The sequence below is a fragment of the Scleropages formosus genome, chromosome 5, assembly GCF_900964775.1.
Source record: "Scleropages formosus chromosome 5, fSclFor1.1, whole genome shotgun sequence".
NCBI classification, from domain to species: domain Eukaryota; kingdom Metazoa; phylum Chordata; class Actinopteri; order Osteoglossiformes; family Osteoglossidae; genus Scleropages; species Scleropages formosus.
In genome coordinates, this window is record NC_041810.1 from 24,137,077 (window position 1) to 24,164,931 (window position 27,855).

The window sequence follows — 27,855 nt, forward strand, 5'->3', positions numbered from 1 at the left end:
TGTTCAAGTGCTCTATGTCACTGCGTGAGAAGAGCGCTCTATAAAAATAAATTGACTTGAATTATGCGATACGTCAGAAAAAAACCACCAGAGCATTTAAAGGTCTTAAGAAAAACTTCCACTGTTTCTGCTGGTCCAGTGATGGGTGCTGAGGGACCTTCTCATGATGTGCCCAACATGTAGTTGGTGATGGTCCAGCTTTGTCCAGAGCAGTTCTGCAGGGTTAGCCGGTACCCAAGCTCACCATCCCTTTTCTCCATCAGCTCAAGGCATCGTTTTGACTTCTTGTTCTGGATGGAGCCTCCCTGATGGAAAGAAGGTACATTGGCAGCCCTGTCACAGCAGTGGGTGCAGGAAGATCACTGTAATGGGGTAATGTCTGCAGTGACAAAGAGCAACGCAACGGGTCTGCCCATGACCCAGCCTCCACATTCTCCTCTGGACCTGTGACTCAACCTCCTGGTTTATTTCAAGTAGGCTGGACTATTGTAAGCGCTCTGTTATCGGGTTGTCCTTACTTGACTGTATGCAGGTTGCAGTTAATACAGAATTCTGCTGCCAGAACTGTTACATGAATAAGGAAGTACAACGATGTAACACCAACACCTGGAAGCCAATGCAGTGATTTAAGTTTAGAGCTGATCATACAATCTTCTTTTGTCCTATAAGGCAGTAAACGGCATTGCTCCGGCGTACCTCAGTGAGATTATTGATTCTTATGTTTCAGAACATAGTCTTTGTTCATTGGATGTAGGTTACCTTAAGGTACCTGCGATCAGTAAAATCTCAATAAGAGGGTGTAACTTTAGGTATATAGCCCCTACACTTGAGCAGTCTTCTAGTTATTGTCAGGACTGCTCCATCTGTCTCAGCCTTTTAATGAAGGTTTAAGAGTTATATGTTCACTCTGGTGAGTCCACGACCAACGTGATTCCTGTTTGCTGAGTTGTTTTTCATTCTGCATGAAATTCTCTAATCTCATGATGCCATCAGTTACTAAACCTCTCTTTCCCGTTGAGCGATGGCCGAGAAGGCCGGCCAGAGTACCAGCACTCCATGCGGATGAAAGCCGATGACTCCATGCCATGGTGGACAAGATATGCCTGTGTGAACTGGGACATCAAGTCATTATCTAAAATGTTACCAATAACTGTAAACTGACTTAAGTGTTTTTTAATCTAGAATATCCAGGAGGGGTGGGCAGGCACTGACATTTGGACCCCCAGAGGTTTTTTTTTTTTTTTACCCTTGCTTTACTGTTAGGAGTTTTTTTGTTCCTTTCCTCTGTGGCCAGTAGGCATACTCACAGCTTTAATAATTACAGTTATTGAAATAATTTAATGTATAGCCAACCATTTATTTATATTATGCCACTAATCCTTTGTTCAGCGCTGTGTCACCATGTGAGAATAGAGTATTCTATAAAAATAAATTGAATTTAACTGCTCATTTCCTGCTGAGGATATGTTTTCTAATAACATCTGGGGCTCTTAAAAAAATTCTAAAAATATGAGCAAGTTGGATTTCCAAAGACAGTTTTTCATGTTAAGAAAAAACAATGGTTTTCACCAGTGCCGTTTTATGATATACAAGAAACACAAAGAACATAGGCAGAAATGATCATACGAGTCATGAACCACAGTTTCATCACTGGTAATCCAAGGCAATAAAGTCCACTTAGACGTGACACTTTTTTAGCTCTCTCGAATGTTTTAACGAGCTCATTGGAATAAATCTGTAGAACTGCAAAAAATAAAATGACTATGATATTTGGAAATGAGTTTAATTACTCAGTAAGTCTCTGAGATTCACAAGGACAAAGTTTCCAGAACCTTTATATATAGTCCATATTTGGGATTTTTTTGATCTTATGCTTATACATGGTTTGAGGAAACCCTCACCTGAGTGAAGGTCCAAAAAAGCTTCATCCGTTTGGCCTGAGCATAGTTACACTCGATGAGTCTCGGCTTGCCGTTGACATCCACCAGGCATTTGTTGTCATCATCATCTATGGTAGGGCTCAGGACCCCCATGTGCAGCTGCTGGGTTCTGGTGTAGTACACATTCTGTAACCACACAACATAGATCTCATGTCAGTCTGTGTCACTGATGATGTGTCTGAAAGCTGACAACACATTGTCTCACACACACACACACACACACACACACACACATTGCCTGAACCGCCTGTCCCATTCGGGGTCGCGGGGAGCCAAAGCCTAACCCGGCAACACAGGGCGCAAGGCTGGAGGGGGAGGGAACACACCCAGGATGGGATGCCGGTCCGTCGCAAGGCACCCCAAGCGGGACTCAAACCCCAGACCCACCGGAGAGCACGACCCAGTCAAACCCACCGTGCCAACGCACCCCCTCCTCAACACATTGTCATCATGAATAATATGGAGGTAACATGGAAATCTGTAGCTGAATGGGAAAATTCCAATGGAAACTTAATTTAAAAAAAAAAAAAAAAACTTAATATTGAAAATGACACAGGCCAATGAAACACTTTAGTTTCACTGGTTTATTATATATATTGTACATTTAGGTGATCCCCGCATTTCGGCCGTTTCAGCCTAATGAAAGTGAACGGCGCGTGCTGCTCGCATAACAGTGAATACAGGGCAAAGAGCAGAAGAAACAGACCGTGAGCCGTCTGAGAGCTGTGTAAAGCGGTGCCGTGTGACGAGCGTGTATGAAAAAACCATAACAGGAGAGAAATAAGGTGGCTGTTCACCAAGATCGGGAGAAATGATTAAGTCCTTTTCATCGCACAGGAGATTCATTTAGAGCTTCTGCAAGGACAAGAGAAAGAACTCACAAGAAATATCACCTTCTGCACAAACTAAGCCCTTCATTAGGATAATGCCTCTGCTGGGAGTTCCTCGTGGAAGCGGGCGCACGCTGATGCACTGCACATTTCCCGCAGTCACAAATGAATGCAGTTAGTTATACGGATGCACGAAACAACACCTCTCTATTTTTGTGGTTGACATTTTTTATCAGAATGAGTCAAGACGGGTGGCGGGGGGGGGGTATGCTTTGGAAGAAGCACTGAGTCCAGAAGAATGGAATTAAAATTCAGCCATTTTCTCAAAGACTGGCGGGTTATGCTGTTCAGCTGGCTGGTTACACTTGTCCCTCGCTGGGCTGTAGATTCAGATGTGGGTTTGAATCCGACAGCCTCTGTGTACTTTGCACGTTCATCCCGTGTTCTCACGGGTTTTTTCCATGTGCTCTGGTTTCCTCCCACATTCCAAAGCAATGCGTTTCAGGTGAATTGGTTACTCTAATGGTCAGTAGTGAGTGAGAGAGAGAGAGAGAGAGAGAGAGAGAGAGAGAGAGAGAGAGAGAGAGAGAGAGAGAGAGAGAGAGAGAGAGAGTGTGTGAGCGTGTGTGTGTAGCTACCCTGCAATGATCTGGTGTCCCATCCGGGATGTATCCACCCCCAGCCTTGCACCCAGTGATTCTGGAATAGGTTCCGGAATACCACCACCTTGACACAGCGAGGGAATGTGTGTAAGTAAAAGAGTATGTGTGCTTTCCCTGTAACGGACTGGCATTCTGGAATCTGGAATAGGCCCCACCGAGCCAAGCGCTCACTAATAATGGATGCACGGATGGATGGGGTCAAACTCCCAGTGCGGGTCACAGATAGACCTGCAGAGCAACAAAGGCTAAAGCCACTAGTGAAGCCTCCAGGATCTTTGCTGGAGTTACAGCTGCATCATGGACCGCAACGCCACTGTAAAAAAACTCCGGATGGAACGCACGCATACGAAGGACAATTCGAGCTACCGCATGGATCACATCGCACAGAACGCCGAGTGCGTTTTCGCCGTCGCTCTCAGCACCCAACAGTAAAGAACAACTTCTGCTCAGTTCGGTGAAGACAGCTGATGTTTTCAAGACCTGCTACAGATAAGCTTGAAAGGTTTATGATGTAATATGATGTAAGCCTGCATCTTTTCGGAACAACGTAAATGGGAAACGCACAGAAGAAGTGTGAACGGTGCTCCTGAGAGTGATAAATTCCTGCAGGTTCTCCAACAACAATCTTTAACTTGAAAAATGACCCCTTCCCTCTCCACATCCCTCCATGCCCGTTTTCACTTCTCTTTCCACCTCTCTCCCCCCATTCATGTCTCCCCATCCCTCCGTTTGCACTCCTCTCTCTGTCCATATGGTTTTTTTCTTTCTATCGCCATGTTTTCAACACTGAAGTCATTATAAGCAACTGTCACGTCCACGCCCACAACACAAGCAACAACACCTAACTCCGCATTAGCTCACGAGTAATCGCTCACCCTATAAAGACCCTCTTCAGCTCCCGTACCGTTGCGGAATCTCGTTTGGGACAACCGCCCTTCCTCGCGATACTACACTCTTGCTCTGTCCACGATCTCCGTTTTTTTTTTGTGACTCCTTGCTTCGTTCTCGTCCCGTTCGCCGATCGACCGACCCTTAGCCTGTCCCTGGTTTTGAGACCTTGCCTCTTCCCTCAGCGTCTAACGAACGACGCTGCACTTGGGTTCAGCCGTCTCGGCTCCCTGTGTTCCGCGTGACAGCAACCAAGTAGCAGCAGTGCAGCGAGAGAAAATTAACCTCTCCGTGGAAAATAGCGGATAGGGCAAAACAGCTGGCACTCAGTCCTAAGAGCAGAGCACCCCATCAAACTGTGTGTGCGCATGTGCATGTGTGTATTCGGAGCATCTGTCTGTAGGGCACCGGAAAAATAATGCGCAGTTTAAATTTGCTTCTCTTTCTGAAACTCTGCATTTCCCACAAAGTATCCTTTTCTTATATCTGCGAGGAGGGTCCTGGGTACTGGAGGGTGGTGGGGACATGCGTGACGGCAGAAACACCACAGAGGGGATGAGGAGCTGCAGTGCGGTCAAACTACGGTTCCAAGGTCTGGCAGAGACTTCCAAAGACCACCGAGTCACTTAAAAGTGCCTGACGGTTAAACGGCTCCGTTTTTGTTGTTTTTCATGAGACGCGTCTCCAAGTACTACGCCGCGAGTTCTCATATTTACCACACTGAGAGTCAGGTCACCTCCGAACCCATTAAAATTATAATGCAGCTAGCAAATCCCACAAACACACTGATTTGCAGCCCTGCAGGGCCATGTGAACCACAAAGGGAAGCGCTAATCCCCTTTAACTGCACTCAGCTCCTCTGACCTTGTCCTCCAACAAGAGAGAGAGTGAAAGAGTCCCCAGAAGAGAAGCCCGATTGCTGTTTGTGCTCAGGAGAGCGGCCACGCCCGGGGCGGCCACCAGCACAGCGGTTAAGGTTACGGGCTTGTAGTCGGAAGGTTGCCTGCTCAATGCACGTCCCCTGCTACCGGTGTAGCACCCGTGGTGAAGGTACTAAGCATGAGCTGCTGCAGTAAAACTATCCAGGCATATAAATGAACCAAATAAGTCATTGTGGATAAAAGCGGAAGAAGCGGATGTTGCGGAACAAGTGGAACAGCTGAAATACGCTTAGCAAAGCGAACACCTGGTGAAACTCAACTACGCCACACTTGTTGAAGTGTTAAACTGCGAAGGCAACTGACCTGGGGTGTCATCCCATGACACGTGTACAGAATAGGTACGTTGTCTGCATCCGGCCCCTGGTCCAGGCACATGTCCCTCCAAAGAGAGTTCTTCAGCTACAAGTAAAGTGGCAAAAGAGTTACGGCGGACAGAGAAATCAAAGAAAGAACGTCTCTGTCTATGTGCATCACGGCACTCATAGCTGAAGCAGATGCTCACCACTCCATAGGCCACGGTGTTGGTGTACATTCTCATCTCTGGGTAGATGTGTGTCAAGTACCAACGAAACGTTTTACACTGCAGCTCCCTCCGCAGAGCCTTCCTCTCAGAGACATCTCCGATGTCAATCCCCGAGTCCTGCAGCCACACGGAAGTAAAATCCATATGTCACAGAGGAAGTGCGTAGAAGTAGAGGGTTAAGGGAACAGGTCAAGTGGGTAGATTAGCCAGTGACCCACTTGTGGGAGCTCACCTCCCGTGGAATGTTCCAGGCCATATACACGTGATCCCTGAACTCGTCCATCCACACTTCTGCCACTCTCAGAGCGTTCCTACGCACATGGGTGGTCAGCTCCTCTGTGTAGGGTTTGTGGGCTCGCTCAATATGGGCGATCCGAGCACAGGGCAGAACCTCAATACTGCCCCCACACTGCCACACCTGGTATTGCGCAAAGTACAAGGAAGGTCCTTTTCATCATTGTCACAAATACGCTTCATTCATATACAAAATCTACGATATAAAGTTCTAACTGACAGGACACAATCAGTTCACGCTCGGTGTACAGCTGTGGGATGTTTAAAGGGCTTGCGAGGGGTGACCCGGGAGGCGTGTGTTGCTGTACTAGTACAGAACTCACTCTGATGCTCAGTTCCACATTTTCACCTCCATAAACCTCCATCCCTTCATCCAGGAGGCCAATTTCTTCAAAGTAGTGCCTGTCCACCACAAAGCAACCAATCAAAGCCGGGCTTCTGTGGAAGGAAAGGTATAAAAACCAGGACGGACTAAGGAAATCATTGGTAAAGCGTACAGTTTCTACTGCTTTGATGTTCTAGATTTTTCCATAGTACCGTTATCATCTACTTTACAGGAGTCGGAACCAAATCTCCTGCCTTCCTTGCTTCTAAAAGCGCAGTCTAAGTAAGCTCATAGGTAATCTTATCTGAATTCTGATGCTTAGTCTTTCACAACTTCTTCACTGACACTTTATCCTGAATTCAGTATAAAAAAGAATTAATTAAAAACCAGTGAAGAGACCAGAAATATTTTCTACAAGACACTGAATGGAGCAAATCTTCCATTTGTGAGCTATGCAGAACAATGTGCGAGCAACTGGATGGGATTGTGAGGATGAAAAACAGCGCTGGTTCTGGACACACGCTGCAAACACAAGGCCCGGTACCGGATCGGAGCCGTATTGTTGGACAGGTTCCACCAGGACTTGGGTGGGTTCAGGTATCGACACCACAGCTCCCAGTCGAAACCCTGAGCGGACAGCGGGTATTCCTCAACCTCGAACGTGTCATACTTGATGTTATCAAATGACGGGGAAACGATGCGGGTCCGGTCGTCTTTAATTCTCAGCAGGATGGGTTCTGCCCTGAAAAGGCCACGGGATGACAGAGACATGCTCTCTCTTATGCTCTGTGAGGGCTAAAGATAAAATCAAAAACTACAGCTTTTTAAAAAACGTACGCAAAACTATGCGCGAATGCTGTAAAATTACATTCAGATGGCCGGCCTGGATTATATCACACACTTCTAGCAACAAACAATTACGAAATGTATTGTTTTTTAAACTTTTAGTGATAGTAAGGTTTGAATTCACCACAACTCTAATAACATTACAACAATATTAAGTTTCAAAATGTGTTTAAACTGAGAATGGTGTGAATACCACTTTGAAAGTGAAACCATTGGACTTAAAAAAAAAAAAAATAAATAAATAAATAAATTAAAAAAATCACATTTAGCATTCAGCACATGGTATTTTGAGCCTTTACTGTGATAACAAAAAGCAGATTAAATCTGGTAGAGAACAAAGCATCTGTCTGGAAATCTACAGAGATTATTGATCGCTGGCATGTAAATAAACCTGAGTCTGTTTTCCGGCAGTTGACACATGTTGCAGGCCATGATGGGATTAATATGGGGTGAGCTCCGTGCCGAGAGCTCACCGTGTCCCGAGTCGAACCGTGAGCAAGACTGCAGAGTAGGTGGCAGTCTTATGGCATTCAAATAAAAGCTAGATGGTAATGGATGAAAAATAAACCCCTACAATTGCAGTTAAGATCTCATGTAGGATATATCATTTATCCTGCAAAATGTATGGACATCAGAGTCACTGAAGGTATTTATTAGAACCTCTGTTCCTTTTTTGGCCTTTTTTGTACCACAAAGTCGTAATGCTGATGTTCACTTGTCACATAGTGACATTAAAGTGGAACTGATTTTGGTAGTGCTGCTGAGCTTAAGAAAAGGGAGGTATAAATATTGGTGGCAATGATCCGCTCCTTCACAAATGAGGGTGGTAGGAGATGACATATCCACCCTTCCACACTCTTCCCGCAGACAGTCAGCACGGTGAAGATCGTAGATGGTCTTGTAACTCACCAGTCTGTGTTGAACTCTACGTGGGCATCGAACAGTGCCACCACAGGGGCCGTGGAGGCCCGCCAGCCGCTCACCCGTGAGCGGATCAGCCCTTCCTGTCGGGCGTGACGTATCACCTTGATGAGGCCTGGCCTCTGGCTGTTGGTTTCCTCCACAAAGTCCTGCAGCTTCCTCTTTAGCTCCTCTGTGGTGACAGGAGGACAGGAGTTGAGAACACAGGGAGGATTGAAGAGTCAAGCTGTCCAATCCCATGAGCACGAGAGCTTCTCACCACAGAGACCAGGTAAAGCCTCAAGATCAGCAAACTTCACTTTTCAGCATCATCCGTGGAACACGATGACGCTGGCACTCGCCCTCCGGTGGCGTCTTAAATCCCACTTTACTCCCCAAAGGCCTGCAGAAGTTTGCCAGTTATGCTCACACTCCAGTGCTCTAACTACACAGCTGCTACTAGAAAGGGCACGTCTGCGTCTTCCTTTCCCCACCAGGTTTGATGGCTTCCATAAGGAATCCTAAAAAGTTTTCTTAACATGACTTCCAAGCCATCCTAAAATAATTTCTCATTACTGCTACTTCACTGCATCCCTGCACTCCAGTTTCACCGGAGCAGCGCGGCGTAGAAAATGGATGGTAACGTCAGCACGGAAGTGCAAACTTAAGGTTGGCCATTATTTGAGTGAGCACAGCAGCCAAGTTATAGCAGACTCTGGTCTTCAAGGTACTCTATGTCTAATCATTTAACATAGAGCACCGTGACTGTCATCAAAAACCTCAATAAATATGATCGCCATGTTGTAGTCACAGTTGACGACATGAAGCTGGATGTCATCAAGAGGATAATTGGAATGGAGGAATTATAACTGACCATTCAAGAGAAATGCGAGAAGTTTTTACTCTTTTCATACCTTTCTAAGTGAGGATTCTTTCATTCACAAATGTTCTTCAGTTTGATAAACCTGTATGTCAAACACCTCTTGAAACACCCCTTGTGTCTCCAGAAAGTTCCCACTACAGTCTCTCACTGGAGGAGATGAGCTGAACTCACTCTCTTTCCAAGTCTCATCTGGTCTCTGCACATACCCTCTACAGTTGAGTATGGATGAAGGTGGCTTTCAAGTGTCAGCTCCATAGAGACACAGGTAAAGTTACCCCGTGCATCTGTGAACTCTTGGCTGCTAAGAATACAAAGAGCTGGGTTGAAGATGACACCCTGTGTCTGACATTGTGACTTCACATATATAGCGTCTTTTACACAAATTTTGCAGCTCTCTTTATAAATAGAGAAAACGCATTGTCGTAAACATTACAAATAAGATGTTTTAATGTATTTTTCTTTTTAAAGGCATCAACGGAACCTGCCTCTCTAATGCACAGTAACAGGAAGCTGCCTTTCCAATCACCACATGTGCAACTTCAGGCATATGCAATAACTTTGCACTCGAAGGTGGTACCATTTAAGGCTTTTTCAATTGGCCACATAATTTATAAATGGATACCAAAGCGTGTAAGTAACCAATGTAATTTAGCAAGTAGATGTTATACAAGTTCTTTTTGTTTTAGTAGAGACTCCAGCTGCCACATTCTGCACCCGCTGTGGTTCATCAATCAACTTCTCTGGGAGACCAGCATACAGAGCACTACATTTATCAAGGCTTCTTGACAAACTGGTAACAATTTGTCATTGGTCAACTTGTTAGCATCACAGTAATAAAAAGGTCTTAAGACCTTTATCATTTATAAGATGCTAAAAAGCAGATTGTGACATTAACACCAGGAAAAAAAAAAAGAAACTTACATCAAAGAAAAAAATAACACCCAGATTTTGAACCTCTGATTTAATTCCTATGGATACATGACCAAGTTTTTGTGTTATTATTTGTGCCGATAACTAATACTTCACTTTTATTCTTATTTAGTTTTACAAATGCTTGACATCCAATGCATCATGCGAGTCAAACAATTAGTTTAAGCATTTAACTAACTGCAGTTATTAGGGGAAGCAGAAAAATAAAATTGTGTGTGTTCTGCTTAGCTATATTCTGTAAGTTGACACAATGTTCACAAAAAAATATTTCGAGTGGAAGTAGCTATAAAGAGATTGGGAAGACTAAAAAAGGGCCCTCGGGGTTAGAAAATGCAAAACAAAGACAGATTTGAACAATTCAAAAAGTCCAAAATGGCACTCATGTAGCTTTTCAATTTTACTGAACCAGTTTAGGGTTAGTAACTAGAACCTTAAGGGTACGGCAGCTACAGGTGGGGACTCAAACCTGCGGTCCAACAGCAGCAGCTCTAACCTCTACACTACCAGCTACCCCTATTTCCATTGTAATAGATATCGACGTGTTATAAAACAGCCTTCTGAGTGGGAACGATTGCTCGGGGTAACGCTGCACTGCTCACGATCCCCTTGCTGTGCTTTTCTTATACGTCGTGCTCGTATGTTTATACCAGTGTCTTTCTCATTTACACTACAGTTTGGAATTCCACATTGGCGTTCCACATCCAGGCAACTGGTATCGGGGGGGGGGCACATCACCATTACTGCTATTGTCGTCCACCAGGATGATCTCCTTGAGCAGGTGCCGGGGTGTCCTGTTGATGGCCGAAAGAATGGAGCGTAGGACTACCGACAGGGCTTCGTTGACGAAGATGAAAACAATGCTGAGTTGCGGGAGACTGCCGGGATACGAAAGGTTCCTGCACCTGGAGGACCAGAGAACAAAGTGATAGACAGCCAATTCTCAGTCGATTATTGGTTTTCTGTGCTGTGCCTGGTGATCTTTATCTTCGAGCTCTTAATAATTCCACGTTATTCTGCTCCGGATTGAGCGAAATACACGACGAACACCACCTGCCGCTCATGGCACAGCGATAGGAAGCCCTGAACTCATGCATTTGGTTTAATATTAGAATGATGCACCCAGTGAGCAGGTCAATCAAGCATAATTGATGAGCAGCCAAGAAGGAACGGAAACAGCGTACGGAGGAGGTCACCAGGATGAGCACTGTAAACCTGCGCTAGATGAGGTGAGTGACTTCATTCGGACGGAAGCTCTACCGTGTGAGGAAAGCTAGGTTTAAAATGTTGTTCCCCTGAGTGCTCAAAGTGCAACAGCAACATTAAATAGAGGCTGTGCTGGCAATTAGCCAGCTGCCAAAAAGCAGAAAGCAGATCTGCAAAGGATACAGTTGAGCTTTCAAACTGAAGTACTTGTTTGCTCTTTTATTCTGCATCTAATGTCTAAACATCGATACCCTATGAGCAACCGGTGTCCCATCCAGGGTATACTCTGTCTCACACTCTGTGCTGCTGGGATAGACTTCGGACCTGCATTGGACAAGTGACTAGCATGTGCGAGAAAATTCTGGACCACTATGACCCTGCACTGGACATGAGGCTTTTGGTTAGGGATGGACACTTATGGGCGCTACCTTCATATTAGACAACTTCTTAGCTATTCTTGCAGGGTGTTAAAGCGGAAGGTCCAGTAGGCGTGGTGTGTTTGGGGTTACCCATCAGGTCTGAAGTCTGGAATGGGCCTGTCCAGAGCGAGGCGGTCGCTGAGGTAGCCGTTGTAGCCATAGTACCGGAACTGCTTCATTGCCGCAAGCCTACCCTCCGGGCCGAGATCCTGGCCCCAGCGAGCAAACAGGGACGAGTCAGAGAAAACGTTGATTCCCTCGTCCGGCCTCTGGGGAGTCTCTGTAGACAACAACAGTGCGACCACAGATTGTCAAAAAAGCTGCCATAGAGAAAGAGAGAGAGAGAGAAAGAGAGAGATCTTAAGGACAGCCTTGCCTCCACTCAGCCCTGTGCCATTTCCCAGAACCCCTCTGTGAGAACACTCAGTGTTGTGTATAACAAGCAGAGAAATGTTTGACGTGGAAATGCTGAGGTCCTTTTTCTCAACAGTCTAACCACATACTCATTTACACCACTGAACCCCATCTGCCACTTTATGTCTTGACCGAGCCGAGACCACGTTCCGAAGTGCCATCCTGCATGGATACAGAGCAAGTCGGTACCACGCTGAGCAGGGTAATGCCCCAAGGGGCATAAAGCAGGGGCAAAGATGCAAAAGGGAGAGATCGTATAGGACGCTGGCAGAGAGCTTTGGGAGCAGCCACATGAGACTTGTAAACTATGACCCATTTTATACTGCAGAGCTGCTCTCTGACTCTAGTGACGAATGTGACGTATGTCACTACAGCCTTTGTGCCAGCACTTGGGGTGGCACAGCGAGTAGCGCTGCTGTCTCACGGGGCCTGGGTGGTGTGAGAGAACGTGGGTTCAATCCATGCTCAGTCTGTGTGGAGTTTGCATGTTCTCTCTGTGTCTGTGTGGGTTTCCTCTGGGTGCTCTGGTTTCCTCCCACAGTCCAAAGACATGCTGTTCAGGTTCAGCCATAGTGTGTGAGTGACAGAGAGAGTGTGTCCACTGATGTATGGAGAAGTGACCCATTGTAAGCAGTGTAAGTCACCTTGGTGACTAAGGAGTGTGGGCTGATAACACTACATAGAGTTCATTGGAAGTTGCTTTGGAGAAAAGCATCTGCTAAGTGGATGGGTCCCAAGTGCTATGCACAGATAAGTGTCATTATTTTTATTTAAAAAGGAAAAAACTAAGTAGATGCAATAAGGAAGACTTCTCATGAGTGATTGCAGTCTCAGGTAATTTCTATCTTGGCCACTAAGCAAGAGAAATTATGGGTAAAGTTATTAGACACGTGTAACGTGAACCTGTACATTAATCCCTCTGAGAGGGAGGGTCAGTGGAACTGTTACTACTCAAATGGTTTGCTTTTCATGCAAGTAACTTGCACAGCTTTCACACAATTACTAAACCCAACAGAAGCGAAGTAGCATGACCTTGCCTGGGACGTGACCCTAAAACATTTGGGTCGCAAGCGCGCTTAGCCACCCCAAACCCTAACCCACTAGGTACCAAGGAAGCACCACCACATTTACAAAGAGACATAAGAGAAAGGTGGAGCAAGGGGTTAATGAACTGTCAGTGAAATTATGAGCCCCAGAGAGAAAACCAGTTATGTTCCACATGTCAGATGCTGTCTGTATTCAGCATGTGACCACAGTCTTTTATTCCAGGAATCATGTTCCAAATCCTAATCTCTGACTCTAGCCGAGACTCAATCTGTGCTATCTTGATGTCCGGTTTAATAGACTGCTGCCATGCAGAAAGTCCTCCAAAGAGTTTGTCGTTTGGAACTTAAGGACAGAAAATAAGTTCTTGCCCCCTCATCATCGGAACCATTTCTTTACTCTCAACAAAATATTGTACAGACAATCCAGACTTGCAATTTTAGCTCTGCGTTCTCCCTTCGTTTGATTTACAGCTCGTTTTCTGTTTTACGGAACACTAATAAATTAAAGAGCAACTGAAAGCATCAGGCTAACCATGACCTGCAGAATAAGTTTAGCCCTAGGTAAATATGGATCAGCTCACGTGATTAGCAACATCCCATTCTGCAGACCCAAAGTACTGGCTAAACACCTCAAACTCAGACGTTCAACATGCTCTGCAGCTGGACAATGTGAGACAATACAATCTGTCTGAAACCACTTGTGCCGAGTGGGGTCGCAGCGAGCCGGAAGCTAACCCAGCAACGCAAGGCGCAAGGCTGGAGGCACACCCCGGATGGGACGCCAGTCCATCACAAGGCACCCCAAGCAGGACTCGAACCCCAGAACCACCAGAGAGGAGGTACAGGCCAAACCCGCTGCACCACCACACCCCACACAATACAATGGAACAATTCCATGGAAATCTTCAATTGCTCAGCCTACAACGGTGCGGAACATCTGGACAAGGTACATTAATTCTAGAGTACTACAACGGGCCCTGATAGAAGCGATCATAATCAGAGCCACAGAGCAATTATTTACCACCACTAAAGACTTTAAATTTTATTCAACTCAAGGTTAGTCCACAAGCTACATTTATGTTCTTCTTTTAGGAGTATTTGGGCAGAAATAAGGACCAGTTTCCCCCCCCCCCAAATACCATGCAAAACTGCAGGGATTGTGACCTTCGCAAGTTATATTTTGCAATAGGCTTCATCAGGGTTCATCAGCTTGTCATTTATGTTTATATGTGGAAAAAACACTCAAGCAGAAATCTTGGATTTCGGGACAGACAAACGGAAGAGAAGAAAAAAAAAAAAAAAAAAAAACAATCTGGGCTGTTTAACACAACAAATTAGCATCTAAAATGTTCAGTCACTGTAATGAAAACCCATCAGAGTTAGTCTGGGTTTATTGCTCTCCAACACAAAGAAGCAAGGAAAAACTAGTATGGTTGTGAACCTGCCACATTAGAAAAGGTGCATGAGCGGAAAAAAAAAGAAATTCTCCTGAAGGAGCCCAAGCAGTCCACCCACACAGGCAGAGTGTTCCCCAGAAGGATTTGCATGAGGCTGGAATTTAACCAAGTGTTCTGTTTTTGAAGGAGGAAATCTGGATTTTCTCAAGGCTCCTGGCTGTATTGAATAGCTTCTGCTGGACCGTGGAGTGGAACTCAAGATGACCTCAAATGGAGAAAGAGCGAAGGGCGAGAGAGCTCTGAACCGCAAAGTCACAGGAATTGTCCTGTTGCTGTTCCGGCCTCTTTCCGCTGTACAAAGATGCGTGTTTCAGTTGAATTTGTGACCTCAATATAGTGTGTGTGTGAGAAAGAGAGAGAGAGCGAGAGACAGCAAGAATGTGTTACAGTGCCCTTGTGTATAGATGAGTGATTGACTGTAGGTAGTGTCTCTAAAGTAAGCCACCTTGGATACAAGGGTGTCAACTAAAATACTACAGAGCATTCATTGCAAGTCACTTTGCAGAAAAGCATCTGCTAAATGCAAAAGGAGAAACACCTTTGCAATTCCTAAAAAAAAATTTTAAAACAACTACCTGAGCCGAGGAGCTGAGCGCTCAAAGAGATCACAGTTCTTCAGGCTCCCGCAGTTTGTACCTTATGGTGGTGTTTAGGCAACAATTTGTTCAGGCCAGCAGCTGTGATAGGACACAAAGCACAACACCAGAAAGAGGTCTTACCTTGCTTAAGATGGTAATTTATTCACCAGTAATCTTTCATTATTTCCCGTGGCATAAAGAGCTACAATTTACAGGACTTTGCTGCAGGTGGAATCTGGTCTTGACCAAAACCAGTTTCTAAGCACAGAAATATGCACTTTAAATATAGGCCTTCCAGTAGACAAGGGTCATTCATCGACATTCGCACTGCGTTGGTATGACATTGTCAGGTTTTGGCTTCTTTGATGGAGAAATGAGGAGTGAACCCAGACTACACAACCTTTAACAGATTAACATGTTGGGTTTGTGAAATACCATACTGGGAGATGAAAAAGACTAGGAGACCTGTGTCAGAGACTTACACTCAGGGTTCTGTAAACATTTCCACCTGACTGCCTTATGGCTCTGTCCAGAAACATTTTTCGTGTGGCTGGTTTTGGGGCAAGGGCAGCCGCATGGATAAAATAAAGACCTTAGACAGGAGGTCTAATCCTCAAAATAAGGCTTCATTGACAAACCACTTGGGGAATGGAGAACATTTAACATAAAACAAACTATACTTCCATTACCAAACGTAAGACAACCACCTCGCCCCAGGAGCCCTCAACTCCCAGCACAACTTCCCCTTAGGTTTCTTTCAAAGACTTCAGACAAGCTGCTTCAATGCTTTTGCTGATTCTCTCAGCTAGAGGCAGGGGTGGGGGTGGGCTGTGAGAAGCTGGCCGTCATGCTAACCTCACTTTTCATTAGCATATTTCCCATTGCAAACTCGTCTTAGTAGCAGCACAATTCTGCCATTTTATACAAATTGGCACTTTCAACAGGTCTCAGCTAATCCAGGAAAAGCATGTTCTTCCAATGCACAGTGGGCAACTTTGTAGTCACAAGTTCAACTCTTGAATAACTGCGCCACCTGATGTTGCCCTTTCCACCGTTGTGGATCACTGCAGCAGAGGGAGTAGTGCAAGACCCCAGGCTCGGAATAAAGCGTGGGACTGTGAGGTTGGACTTCAATCTGAATTGAGCCTGAGATTCAGTTGCCTCTGTTATGTCGGCACGCCGGAAGGAAGCCGTCGGACCCGAGTGCAGAGCGTCGGAGTTTAACGGGCGAATGCAAAAAACCGCAGTAAAAAACAAGCCATGGGTCGCCGATGTACAAACGAAACCAAAGGGGAAGTCCAAAAGCCGTAATCCGAGAAACAAGCAGGAGATCGTGGAATCCGTGAAATCAGGAGAAGAGACGGGAGAACGGGGAAGGGAATGAGCGGAACGAGGAAGGTAGGTAAGGCAATGAGCACACGCGAAGAGCAAGGCTGAAACAAGGTTCCGCGTCTGCATGCGCCCGTCCCCTGATCCGCCACAGGTGATCCTTGTTGCGCCGAGGGGGGCGTGACAGCCACCGTGAACTACAAGAGGAACTACCTGCAGAAGGTCGCATGATGCGGCCATGATCGGTGTATATGTTTAAGACAGCGTTAATGCTAATGGTATGGATGGAGGTAGCGCTCAATGCGCCTTTGTTTTTTTGTAGGTACAAGGCCGGCATGAGTTGCATGAGCCTCTGCTGCTCTACGGCACCGAAGGTGGAAATAGGAATGACTTCAGCAGCCATTCATTTTGGCCATGAGAAGTTTCAAGGTGTGCTGTGTTGGCTAGGGGAGCTCTAGTGCCAGTGAGGTTCATCTGAAATCCGCAACAGCAGCAAAAAAAATCCAAAAGCTTTTATGTATCAAATCTGAAAGTGAACCACCAGATGTCTTCCACTCCTGACTGGCCAAATTACCTGCCTAGATGGTGAATCATTTGGACAGAAGACAACTGCCCATTTACAGCTAATTTTCCAGCACCAGACACTGCATAAAGCAGAAACTGGCTGAAATAAATCATTTTTTAATGATATCATTTTGTACAATTTACTTGCATTACAGGCTGGCTTTGAAGACCATTGTGTATACGGGTGAATGATGCCCTTATTCCCACATCTCCGTTAGGAGACAATGGAGCTGACGGGTATGTAGTTATGGAGGCAGTTCTCCAGTCCTTACGGACTCCGCATAGCTGCCTCATGCATGCACACAAAGGAGAGTAGAATGTCGACAAGGCTGTCCTGGAGGTCTGAAGGGGAGACTATGCATCCAGCACAGACATCGTGCCCCGTACCGAATCGGACACGGCTCTGCTCGGCTTCTGTAAACGTTTTTTCCAGAATGATGGCAAACAGCAGACAACAGCACTTGCCCAACCAAAGAGGATCCCTAGTCTTTAAAGGCTTAAACCCTTGAAAAGATGTTGAAGACTTAAAACTCGGGAGTTGAACTCTGTGCAGAAGTACTCACCAAAATAACTACAGCATAGGAAAATGTGGGAGGACCTGGAACACTTCAGCTGGCTCTTGCCATTGGACAAATTTGGGAGGCGACATTTGTGGTTTATTTCTGACATCGAAACAAAAAGAAAATGTATTTTTTTGTCTAAAACTTAATGATTAGGAACAAAAATTGAATCTCATTTGTTTGAGGATGAAAACCTCAACACAGACAGTTTCACTGACAAAATTTATAACTTTTTCTATTTTACAAGGGAATTGCCTTTAACGTAGAAACACGAGATAGATAGATAGATAGACAGACAACTGTGGTGCACAGTGAGCAACATACATTTCGGTTTGTTTCGTGAAGAACAGTCTAATACGCCCCTGAACACAGTTCATGAATTATATATGAGAGCATTTCAAGAACTTAGACACTTATGAAGTTTAAAGAGCAGCCTCCTCCTTCTCAGTAATTTCATACAGATACACTCCTTGAAATGGTGTATCTATTATTCTGTCAACCTGCTAACTGCCAGCACTTCCCCCAACTAAAGACTGCTCAGCCAGGATCTTTTCCAACACAAAGGACAAGTTAATGAAGCTTAATGGATGGAAGAGGATTGCAATTTCCCCTGATTGCTGACCAGGCGTGCTCAGAAATCCTCACCCTCATGACACACTGCTATTTCTGCTCACGTTTAGCATGAAAAAAAAACAAATATTCACTTTTCAATAGTGCCTGCAAGCAACTTAGAGTGTTAAGCTGCTTACAATTATTTACCCATTTAAATAGCTAAATCATTTTACCGGAGCTGGATATTACAGCTAAAGGTGGGATTTGAATCTGCAACCTGTGGTTCCAACAGCAGAAGCTCCGACCACAAGGCTATCATCTGTCCCCAGTGAGTAAATTCACCAAACTCAGCCCAGCAGATTGAAGCAAATTTGAAAGCTCTAGTGATTCTAAAGGCTTTAAATGAAGCAGCAGAGTTAAAATTCATTAACACCTGACATTCACCAGTTAAATAATGGCTAACAGCAGCTGCCAAGTCACTGATGATATAGTTAAGGATGCACAAGTTTGGCAGTTTGAGAGCTAAGATGAGAAGAGACAGAGGACTACATGCTTTCCTAGGGTCTCAGAAGCCTCTGTCCTACTCACTGACTGCGACTGAAGTTTGGTTCTTCATTGCCAACATCAAAGGTCTTTTGGAAGAGTTGATGCCAATGCGGCCCGTGGAGCCCATCGAGCACAAGAGGTGCTTTGCCCAAGGCCTGTGCACCTGCCAATGGCTTTGTCATAACTGGGGCCGTATTCTTGCCTCTTTCTTTAATGCAGGTCACTTCACTAGTCGCTTCCTTGTTTCTTCTTGGTTTCACTCCCGGTTGAGCTAGCGTTGATGCTTTTGGAGACTTAGTTCTCTTTCTTTTTCTGCCTGCTCTTCATTTGGTACTCACCATTCTTCTTCTTATATTCGATGTACTTCTCCCTGTTCTCCTTTATTTTTAGCCTGATCAGCACTAGTCATGGATTTTTTTTTAACCTACAGTTACCATTTTACCATCATATTTTAATGAACATTTGTCTTTGCACTTATATGTAAATTTGTTTTGCTTTGATAGTTGTTGTTGTTCTATTTCTGTTTTATAGCAGTAAAATTGATAAACGCTTTAGTACTATTTCCTACGTGATGAGTTAAGATGCAGCTGTCGTCACCTGGTGGAAAACTTGGGCAAAACTTTCACACATCGGTGACCAACAATGCAGGAAGTATAGAGGATTGTGGGTAATAATTTGTACTGCCATCTATTGTACAAATATGATTAATTATGTTGTGCCACTTACAGTTTACTTTAAAATAAACTGTGGCTTATGTTACATGTCACTTAAGACATTTCAACCCCTGCCCGTCGGCACAAATAGTTTTACTTTGTTTGGTTTGCCATCAACAGGATAGTCGTAACGGTGGCTTAACGAAAAAAATAAATTGACAATATGACAGACATTACATGTGTACTAGAACTATATATGTGGAGAAAAAAGTACACAATGTTTCTTTAAAGTTGGAAAATTTTACAAATTATCACATTATCCATAATCCTAGCTAAAAATACCAGTCAAAAATCTGCGTGTTGCCAAGGAGCTCTCAAATATAGGAAAATTTCACTGTTTGTGTTGACAGTTAACTTGGGTACACTCGACAGCAGAACCAAAAACGGAGGAGGTGACAGACATGAAAATCTATCATTTCCTGTAGCTCAGGAGTCTTACTGTCACGCGGAACCGAGGAAACCAGGACGGCTGGACCCAAGTGCAGAGCCGTTCGTCTGGAGTCAAGGGATCAGGCAAGTTCTCGGTGTCGGGGACAGGCGAAGGGTTGGCCGATCGGCGGTCGGAGACGGAGCGAAGATCCACGGGCGTGGGCAGGGGACGAAGCGAGGGATCGGCCGAGCAGCGGTCGGCGATGTAACGAAGATCCGTGGACGTGGTCGGGAAACAAAGCGAAAGGTTGAAAACCGGAGACCGAGAACTGAGAAGTAGGGATGCGTCTGAACGGGGCGTCACGAAGGAAGGTAGTTGTCCCTGATGAGATTCCGCAAAGGTATGGGCGCTGAGGAGGGTCTTTTAAAGGGTGAGCAGTTAGTCAGGTGCTGTCGACTGGGTTGTGGGCATGAATGTGATGCTTATCTTCTTAAAACACCAGTTAATTCCTAAATTAATCTTTTTTTTGGTCCACGTATTCATGGATTTGCACAAAAGGTGGGACACTTATCCTAACCTATGGCTCCCTGTGTTTGGGGACAGCAGGCAGTGTGATGGTGGTCAGCATCGTCCTCTTTGGATTGAAAAGTCACAAGTGTCTGCTAAGTGAATAATACATAGAAATAATCAGACACTATGAAGTAAATAGTTTACAGTATTTTTTTTTCTAGTTTAAATCTCAGTGACTAGCATCTGTCCAAGAAAAAGAAACTGCAGGACATTTTGAATCAAAGATGACATTTCATTTGAAAGTACCGTAGTATGAGGTGAAGGGAGGGCATGCGGAAGCCTACAGCAGACACTTCTCAGACCCGCACCGTGATCAGCTAGTCCTCTCCAGTTCACATGTGAACAGTTACACACCAGGCGAGCACAGGGAATCTCGGGCAGTTGCCCGGGGTCACATGCACCCTCTACAAGGGCAGCTCTGCTCGTTTTCTCCCCTCAGCTCCAGGAAGTGACTGACACTCTTCCCAGTGACAGCAGAACAACGCCGTGATGTCTGACAGCTGTGTTCCGCATGCTAACGAGCAGCGTAGGACGTCTTCGCCCGACGGAACGGACACGAATGACAAGTCAGTCATTTCACAGGAGGCACCGCTCCCATCTGCGGCCCCGCCGGGTCCTGATACCACAGCTGCCACGCAGAGAGGCCCGCCGCAGGCCGTCCCCGCTCACCGGTGCCAGCTCCTGACACAATGAGGTCACCAATCCCGCGGCCGCTCTTTGAAAAGTGCTCCTCGTGGCCTCTCGCTCCGGATCGGATCGATCGGCGGGGCCACTGCGACTGATCCGCCAAAGCCTCTGGCAGGAGGGGAAAAGCGCCGACTGCGCTGAAGCTTCTCTATGTCACCGGAGGAATTTCGGGGAGCCGCTCGGGGTCGCTCCTCCTGCGCACAACCAGCCCGAGAATCGCAGAGGAACAACCGGACAAGACCTGGAGCCAAAACGCCCTTCCTTGCCCGCTCCTCTATGTTTCCAAGTCCTTAAGCAGAGCATCTTAGTACACGTATGGAGAGCTCAAACATAACTTCAATAATGCATACAAATATGTTTGAATTACACAGCAAATTCATATATCCAGTTTTATTAACAGCTCGTCCTGGTCAGGGTCCCCAGAAGCACTGGGCGCAAGGCTGAGGGCTGAGAGCGGTACACCGTGAACAGGATGCCATTTCGTCTCAAGTCAGTCTCATACAGACACACACACCAGACAATTTTCATCAGCCCACCTGAACTGTGGGAGGAAACAGGAGCACCCAGAAAAAAAATCCACACAGACATAGGGAGAACATACAAACCTCACACAGACTGAGTCGGGTTCAAACCCACATTCTAAAACACCTTTAACCATCTGACACAGAGCCCGCCCCCAAATCCTTTCCACGCTCCCAGCAAGAAAAGTGGCTTGTAAAACACTTCCATCACCACTTCGGGGAAAGGTGACAAGAGGAGCTGTTCTTAGACATTGGGCAGACTGACCACAGCACGAAGGGTGAAGCCCACCACCCTGCCCCTGACTCCGTGGACACGGCCCTCTGCCCCCTCACATATTAGTGCTCCACCAGCTGAGCTCACTGAACTTCTCTGTTCTCCACATTCTTCACCTCTACTCATCTAAACCCTACCTGCAGACGAACCATCTGTAGTCCCCCAACCACATGCTCACTTGCCTTCACTGCTTATCGTTTTTTGCTTAAATTTAAATTTAATTCTAGATTACAAAAAGATGTTTCTTATGCAGATACTCAGTTGCATTGCTGGATTTACAAGAACAAACACTAATATTCAAGTTGCTTGTATAAAGGGGAAGTCATGGGCTCAACATTTGTACACATATGGTAGAGTTACAGAGCCCACATCCACTTTACACATTTAATCGAACCTTTACAAGAAAGCTGTGTTTTGAAGGAGATACTGACATTTCCTTATTTAAAAAAAAAAAAATGGCTTTCACTTCTGACAAGCAAAAATATGAAAAAAAGACACATAGTATTCGTCTGTGTAATAATGGGGTTATAAGCTATTCATAGTAAAACTGATCCAGATCTTCACATAGAAGTGCAACACCTCCATTGCTGAGGTGAGACTCCAGCCATTGCCAGTGTTCAGTTGAGCTTTTCTCTACCCACCATGAATAATGCATCTCTTCTGACCCCATTCTGAGAGTAAATTTCTGTTTAAACATGTTGCACAATGGCAGCCACAATGGCACTGCTGTACCTGGGGAGGCGTGTGGTTGCAAAAGGACATGAATATGTACGTGACACCATATGAACACCATCCATTCACACATAACTAGGACATGATGACAGCAGGGCATGTCGCGATATATTTTATGTCTTCTGCCCTTGTTTAAAAAGCTCACCGTAACAATTTGGAGCATTATGAGAGTTTTGAGAAGTTCTTGGACAAAAGGCCCATTCTTTCTTTACTGTGTGGCTATGGTTATTGGACCCTGCTGGGCCATGGGCTCAGTCTCAGCTCTGATTTCAGGTCCTCGGGGGGGGGGGATGTGCACTGCCATCAATAAAGTCAAAGTCTGGACAAGTGCACACACAGGACAGTGCAATAGACAGGCCAGGCTCTGGTGACAATATACATAACATACAATAAACATATACAATATAAATAATAATAAAAAGATTTATATGTAATAGAGATACACACACTGGCTGAAACCGCTTGTCCCACGCAGTGTCGCGGCGAACTTGAGCCTAACCCGGCAACACAGGGAGAGGGGACACACCCAGGACAGGATGCCAGCCTGTTGCAAGGCACCCCAAGCAGGGCTCAAACCCCAGATCCACCAGAGAGTAGGACTCGGCCAAACCCGCTGCGCCACCACGCCCCCCTTGATGTAATATACAACAGAAAAGAAACTATAGATGACATGTAATTTGCACTGTAGCACTAGAGACAATAAAACACTAGAGATGGTGGCCGGGGGGCAGGGGGCACGGTGGCGCAGTGGGTTGGACCGGCATCCCGTCCTGGGTGTGTCCCCTCCCCCTCCAGCCTTACGCACTGTGTTGCCGGGTTAGGCTCCGGCTCCCCGTGACCTCGTGTGGGACAAGTGGTTTCAGACAATATGTGCGAGATTGTGGCCGTATCCTGGCGGGCAGTGTGAAGAACACTCCCTATAGGTGGGTGAGCTGCCTGTATATGCTGCTGGCTGCAGGCATTGAGCATTGGGTGAGGCATTGACACTTGCCACAACTGCCATCCCGCCACTAGGGTATAACAAAGCAATGGGCTTCCCCTGGAGGTGAGCCTAAACCCAGGACTCACATTAGAAAGCCAAAGGTAGAGAACTGAATTACACTGAATAGCAGGAGGAAAAAAAAAAAAAAATATCCCAAACCACATTTTAAAGTGAGACTGTTGACCAAACTGAAAATCTGACTTTGCCTTATTTTTTCATAAAAAGGGATTAAGGAGGAGGATGATGAGGAGGAAGAGAACTAGGGCAGCACCATTACAGAAACACAACCAGCATCAAAACAACTCCCGGTTTACATTTATCGGTTTAGTAGATGCTATTCTCCAAAGCATCGTAAAATGATTATTCAGTAGTATTGTTTGTGGACTGTGGAGGGAAACTCACGCAAACACAGGGTGGACATGCAAATTCCACAGACTGAGCTGGATTCCAACCTACAGCCCAGGTGATGCGAGGCACCAGCAGGTACATGAATTAGACCCAACTGTTCGTCAACAATGTCAAGAACAGCTATGATGAAAAAAGGTTTGGAGGAGAATCTCTCGGTCCACACGTTGACCTCCGTTCCCCAGGAGGAAAGTCACGTCCTCTTTGCTAGGTGCCAGTCCCTACTTATGAGTCACGAGCGCAACAAATGGAGGGAAAGTGCCAATACTGAGGGCTTCTGACAAACGTTCATCAAAAATTTCCACTTCCAAAAGCAAAGAGTAATAAAAAGGAAAGAGAGCTCCTGTTTTGCAAAAACATCTACTCGCTGTGCCCTTTGCTAAGTGCACTCTTCTACAGACAAGCAGAGCTGAACATTTGGGCAAATAGGCAATCACTAGAGAAAACTGGGGGGCTGTTAAACATGATGAACCTCTTCTTGTTTACTCTCTTCCATCGGTCTCTTTATGAAGTCATCTGTTTCACAAGATTGTTCAGGACTGCTTTCTGAGAGCACAAGCCTTCGTTTCATAAGAGCGCCGGGCAGCCGTCGTCGTTTCTGTGGGTGGCTCTCTGACATCTCCCTTCCCAAATTGAGGCCAAATCAACATCTCCCTTATTTCCGGAGCTTTCTACAGCACGGAGAGGAAGGAGACCACCGAGTACCAACTGCACCAGGACGCAGCAAGGGGTGTAATTAAAGAGGAGGAAGGGTCCCACCCACCCACTCACACTCACACTCACTCACTCCCACCACGAATGCCCGATGTGTCTGATAGCGCCTTCCAGGTTGCAACAGACGTGCAATATTTACCTCGTCTATTTTTGGTACTGAGCCGGTGGAAATAAGGACAAACATACCGATCCTTTGCTGATCCTACGACACGTACAGAACTAACACCATAGCGCTTGAACCTGGAGAAGAGCAGAAGATGCATGACGACACTGATGGCATGACCTACACCAAGACCAACATACTGCCGATGCCAAGCTCCCCTGATGAAACTCACAACCTATTCCAAGGCCAAAAGCATGACTTCCGCAAAGACTCAAGAGAAGCCTCATGCCAAGACCCACAACAAGACCAAGGTGCATCTTACAGCACAAGCCATGGCATAGCCCCAAAAAATTCTAATCAGAGGCATGAAAATAAGGCCCTGATTTCAAGTATTTTCCAGGACCAGTGGAAAAGGCAGGAGGAGCAGACATGTGGTTGTGGGGCACGAGGGTTCATGAACTGAAGTTATAATTCACTACCAGTACAGCCACATTTTGCCCCTTTGGTGCTAAACATTGTCAGACCCCTATCATTACTGCACAGATAGCGTAGAACAGTAGACTGGACTGGCATCACAACAGGTAGAGAAACAGGCTTCTGCAGCAGAGGACCAAACTGACCTTAAGTGTCTTTGCTCATGTCTAACAACTCCATTTAGTTCAAACACAAAAAAAAGTTATCATTTTACTTCTAGCCACCAGTTCCACAGCTAGCACTAAAAATGAACAAGAAGGAAAATTTGTTTCAAATGTGGTTTGGTGGTTGGAGATGCAGAGTGGAGCTCTATGTGTCTCCAGCTAATCAGTAACACTCCCATCACCCAGACACACATGGTGCTCAAATGACCATCTTTGCTTGCTGGCCGTCAGGTGGGCGAACAGGGTCCGGAAAACCTGGCAACAGCAAACGCACTGAAATAAAAAACCTCTTTACTGAAGAGAAAAGCCCTATATGGTCATGCTTCGCTCATTTCCATACCCTGGTTGGCACATTAAAGGTGTCACGCGAAACATAGGGGCCTGGGACGGTTGGACCCAAGTGCAGCGTCATTCGTCCGGAGACGAGGGATGAGGCGAGTTTTCGGTGTCAAGGACAGGCGAAGGGTCGGTCGATCGGCGGTCAGGGTCAGAGCGAAGATCCATGGGCGAGGTCGGGGGACTTAGCGAAGGGTCGGTCGAATGGCGAACGGGACAGGAACGAGGATCCATGGACGTGGTCGGGAAGCGAAGCGAAGAGTCAGGAACCGGAGGACGTGAGCGAAGAGCTAGGGATGCTTGTGAACGAAGAGTCACGAGAATGGGCAGTTGTCCCTGACGAGATTCCGCAACGGTCTGGGCGTTGGAGTGTCTTTTAAAGGGTAGGTGCTGAACTGGAGTCAGGTGCTGTCGATTGAGTTGTGGGCGTGGACGTGACAAAAGGAGATAAAGAATTTCTTTACAATAAATAGATACTGTATCGTATACTAAAACAAACTAAATGGTTGCATTTCAAAGTGAGTGTGTGTCAGGGTACAGTTGAAGTGTGTTTAAATTAAACTTTTAGTGTGTGGGTGGTCCCAGCTCACATAATCACATAAACCTTCTGGTGACCACCTATTGCACAGCTTCCTATGGATCTGCCCAGCTCTTCTGTGTCACAAAGGCATACTAGGAGTCGGTGAGGTCATGGGAGCAGCGAGAATATGCAGGCTGTGTGTGTGTGTGTGTGTGTGTGTGTGTGGTCACAGATTTGGGAGGAGCAGTCCTCTAAGGCCCCCCAATTATCATTCATGCTGTAGTTTCCACTGCATCCCTTTCCCAGTTCATGCTAGAAGACAAGCCCACTTCCCTGACACAGGCGTCGAGATGACGCCAAGAGAAGGCATCAGGTTCCCGAGTCGACACCAGTCGAACCCGAGCCCAGAGCTGGCCACAAATCACAGCCTCCAAGCTGGTATCCAGTATGAGACATTTGGGATTTGTCGCTGGTACACAATGAGTGTCACAACAATAGAGCACCTGAGCTCCCCGCGAATGGACCTACACGCTTCACTTGGAGACCCCCCACATCCCCGAGACCCCTGGTGTGCGCATGCATCATTACTGCTGTCCCACAGAAGGGGCTAAGGCTGACGACACTTTTCAGAATTGAGTCGCTCAGCGTATCCACCGCTCCGCTAACCCCCCCAGTCTTCTATCCGGTGCTTGACAGTCGTGAGGGAAAGGGTGATGGACGCTTGCTTTGTCCATTAAGCTCAGCATTCAGAGGGAATGAAACGTCGACCCACGTCGCTGCCGGAGACGACTGATAACCCGATCCGTTAAGCTCATACAGTTGGTCTGTGGAGCCGTTGGAACAGCAGCGTTAATGTAACAAGTTCCTATTTCCTCTCTGCACATTTTGTCAGTACAAGTTACCAACAGTTTAGCAGCAGAGTAAGAGCTCAAGGGACAGGAGGACACAGAGGCCGGACGTCCACGTGCGAGCGAGCCCACGAACACGTACAGCAAAGGGTTCCGGGGTGAAAGACACCAACGGGACCGAGGGCTCATGTAAGCACTGCACACACCTCACATGCACGGACACAGGAGTGTCACAAAGTGTGTAATGACGTGATACAAAAGGATCCACTTGTCCAACATCATCATGATGATCCATTGAGCACTTACTTAGTCCCCAATGGAGGTGTAACTTCACCGAGATGGACCCAGAGGCAAAGATGATCATAAAGCAAAGCCAGACACACTGTATGTCATCATGATAATATGTACACGTGATGATGATCATGTATGTACCGTGGATGTGCTGCTTCACCACGCTCTCGAGACGCTCCAGCCTCCCCATGATTCGCAGCGTCTCTGCCCGGCTGCTGCCGTCCTCCTCGAGCCGCGTCCCCGGAGCCGCCGGACTCCACACGTGGGACAGGTAGTTGGTCACCCAGCCCACGTAGAGGAGGCACGCGATGTTGGTGATGCCGCTCAGCACCACGCACGTCCACACGGAGCTCTTGCTTCTTCTCGTGCACGCCATCCCCACGCCGGTCCCTCCATAAGCCCCCAGCCGCCCAGGACCGCCGACACGCGCTCCGTCCTGCAGCACGAGCCGAGCGTCACTCCGGGCAGCGGCGGTCCGCGGAGCGCACAGCCCACCTCGAAACTCGAACCCGGAACCCGGA

At 46.4% G+C, this 27,855-nt stretch overlaps 1 protein-coding gene across 1 annotated transcript; it reads right to left on the reverse strand.

Annotated features, from left to right (window-relative positions):
- On the reverse strand, positions 1 to 27,855 carry LOC108942135 (polypeptide N-acetylgalactosaminyltransferase 18-like). The gene is made up of 11 exons (XM_029251614.1): positions 27,476 to 27,855; positions 11,675 to 11,864; positions 10,698 to 10,864; positions 8,159 to 8,342; positions 6,948 to 7,145; positions 6,402 to 6,516; positions 6,017 to 6,202; positions 5,764 to 5,901; positions 5,565 to 5,660; positions 1,902 to 2,066; positions 1 to 305 (listed from the first exon to the last, which is right to left on the reverse strand). Exons 1-11 carry the CDS (start codon positions 27,708 to 27,710, stop codon positions 162 to 164), a joined length of 1,818 nt encoding a protein of 605 aa, XP_029107447.1. The 5' UTR covers positions 27,711 to 27,855; the 3' UTR covers positions 1 to 161.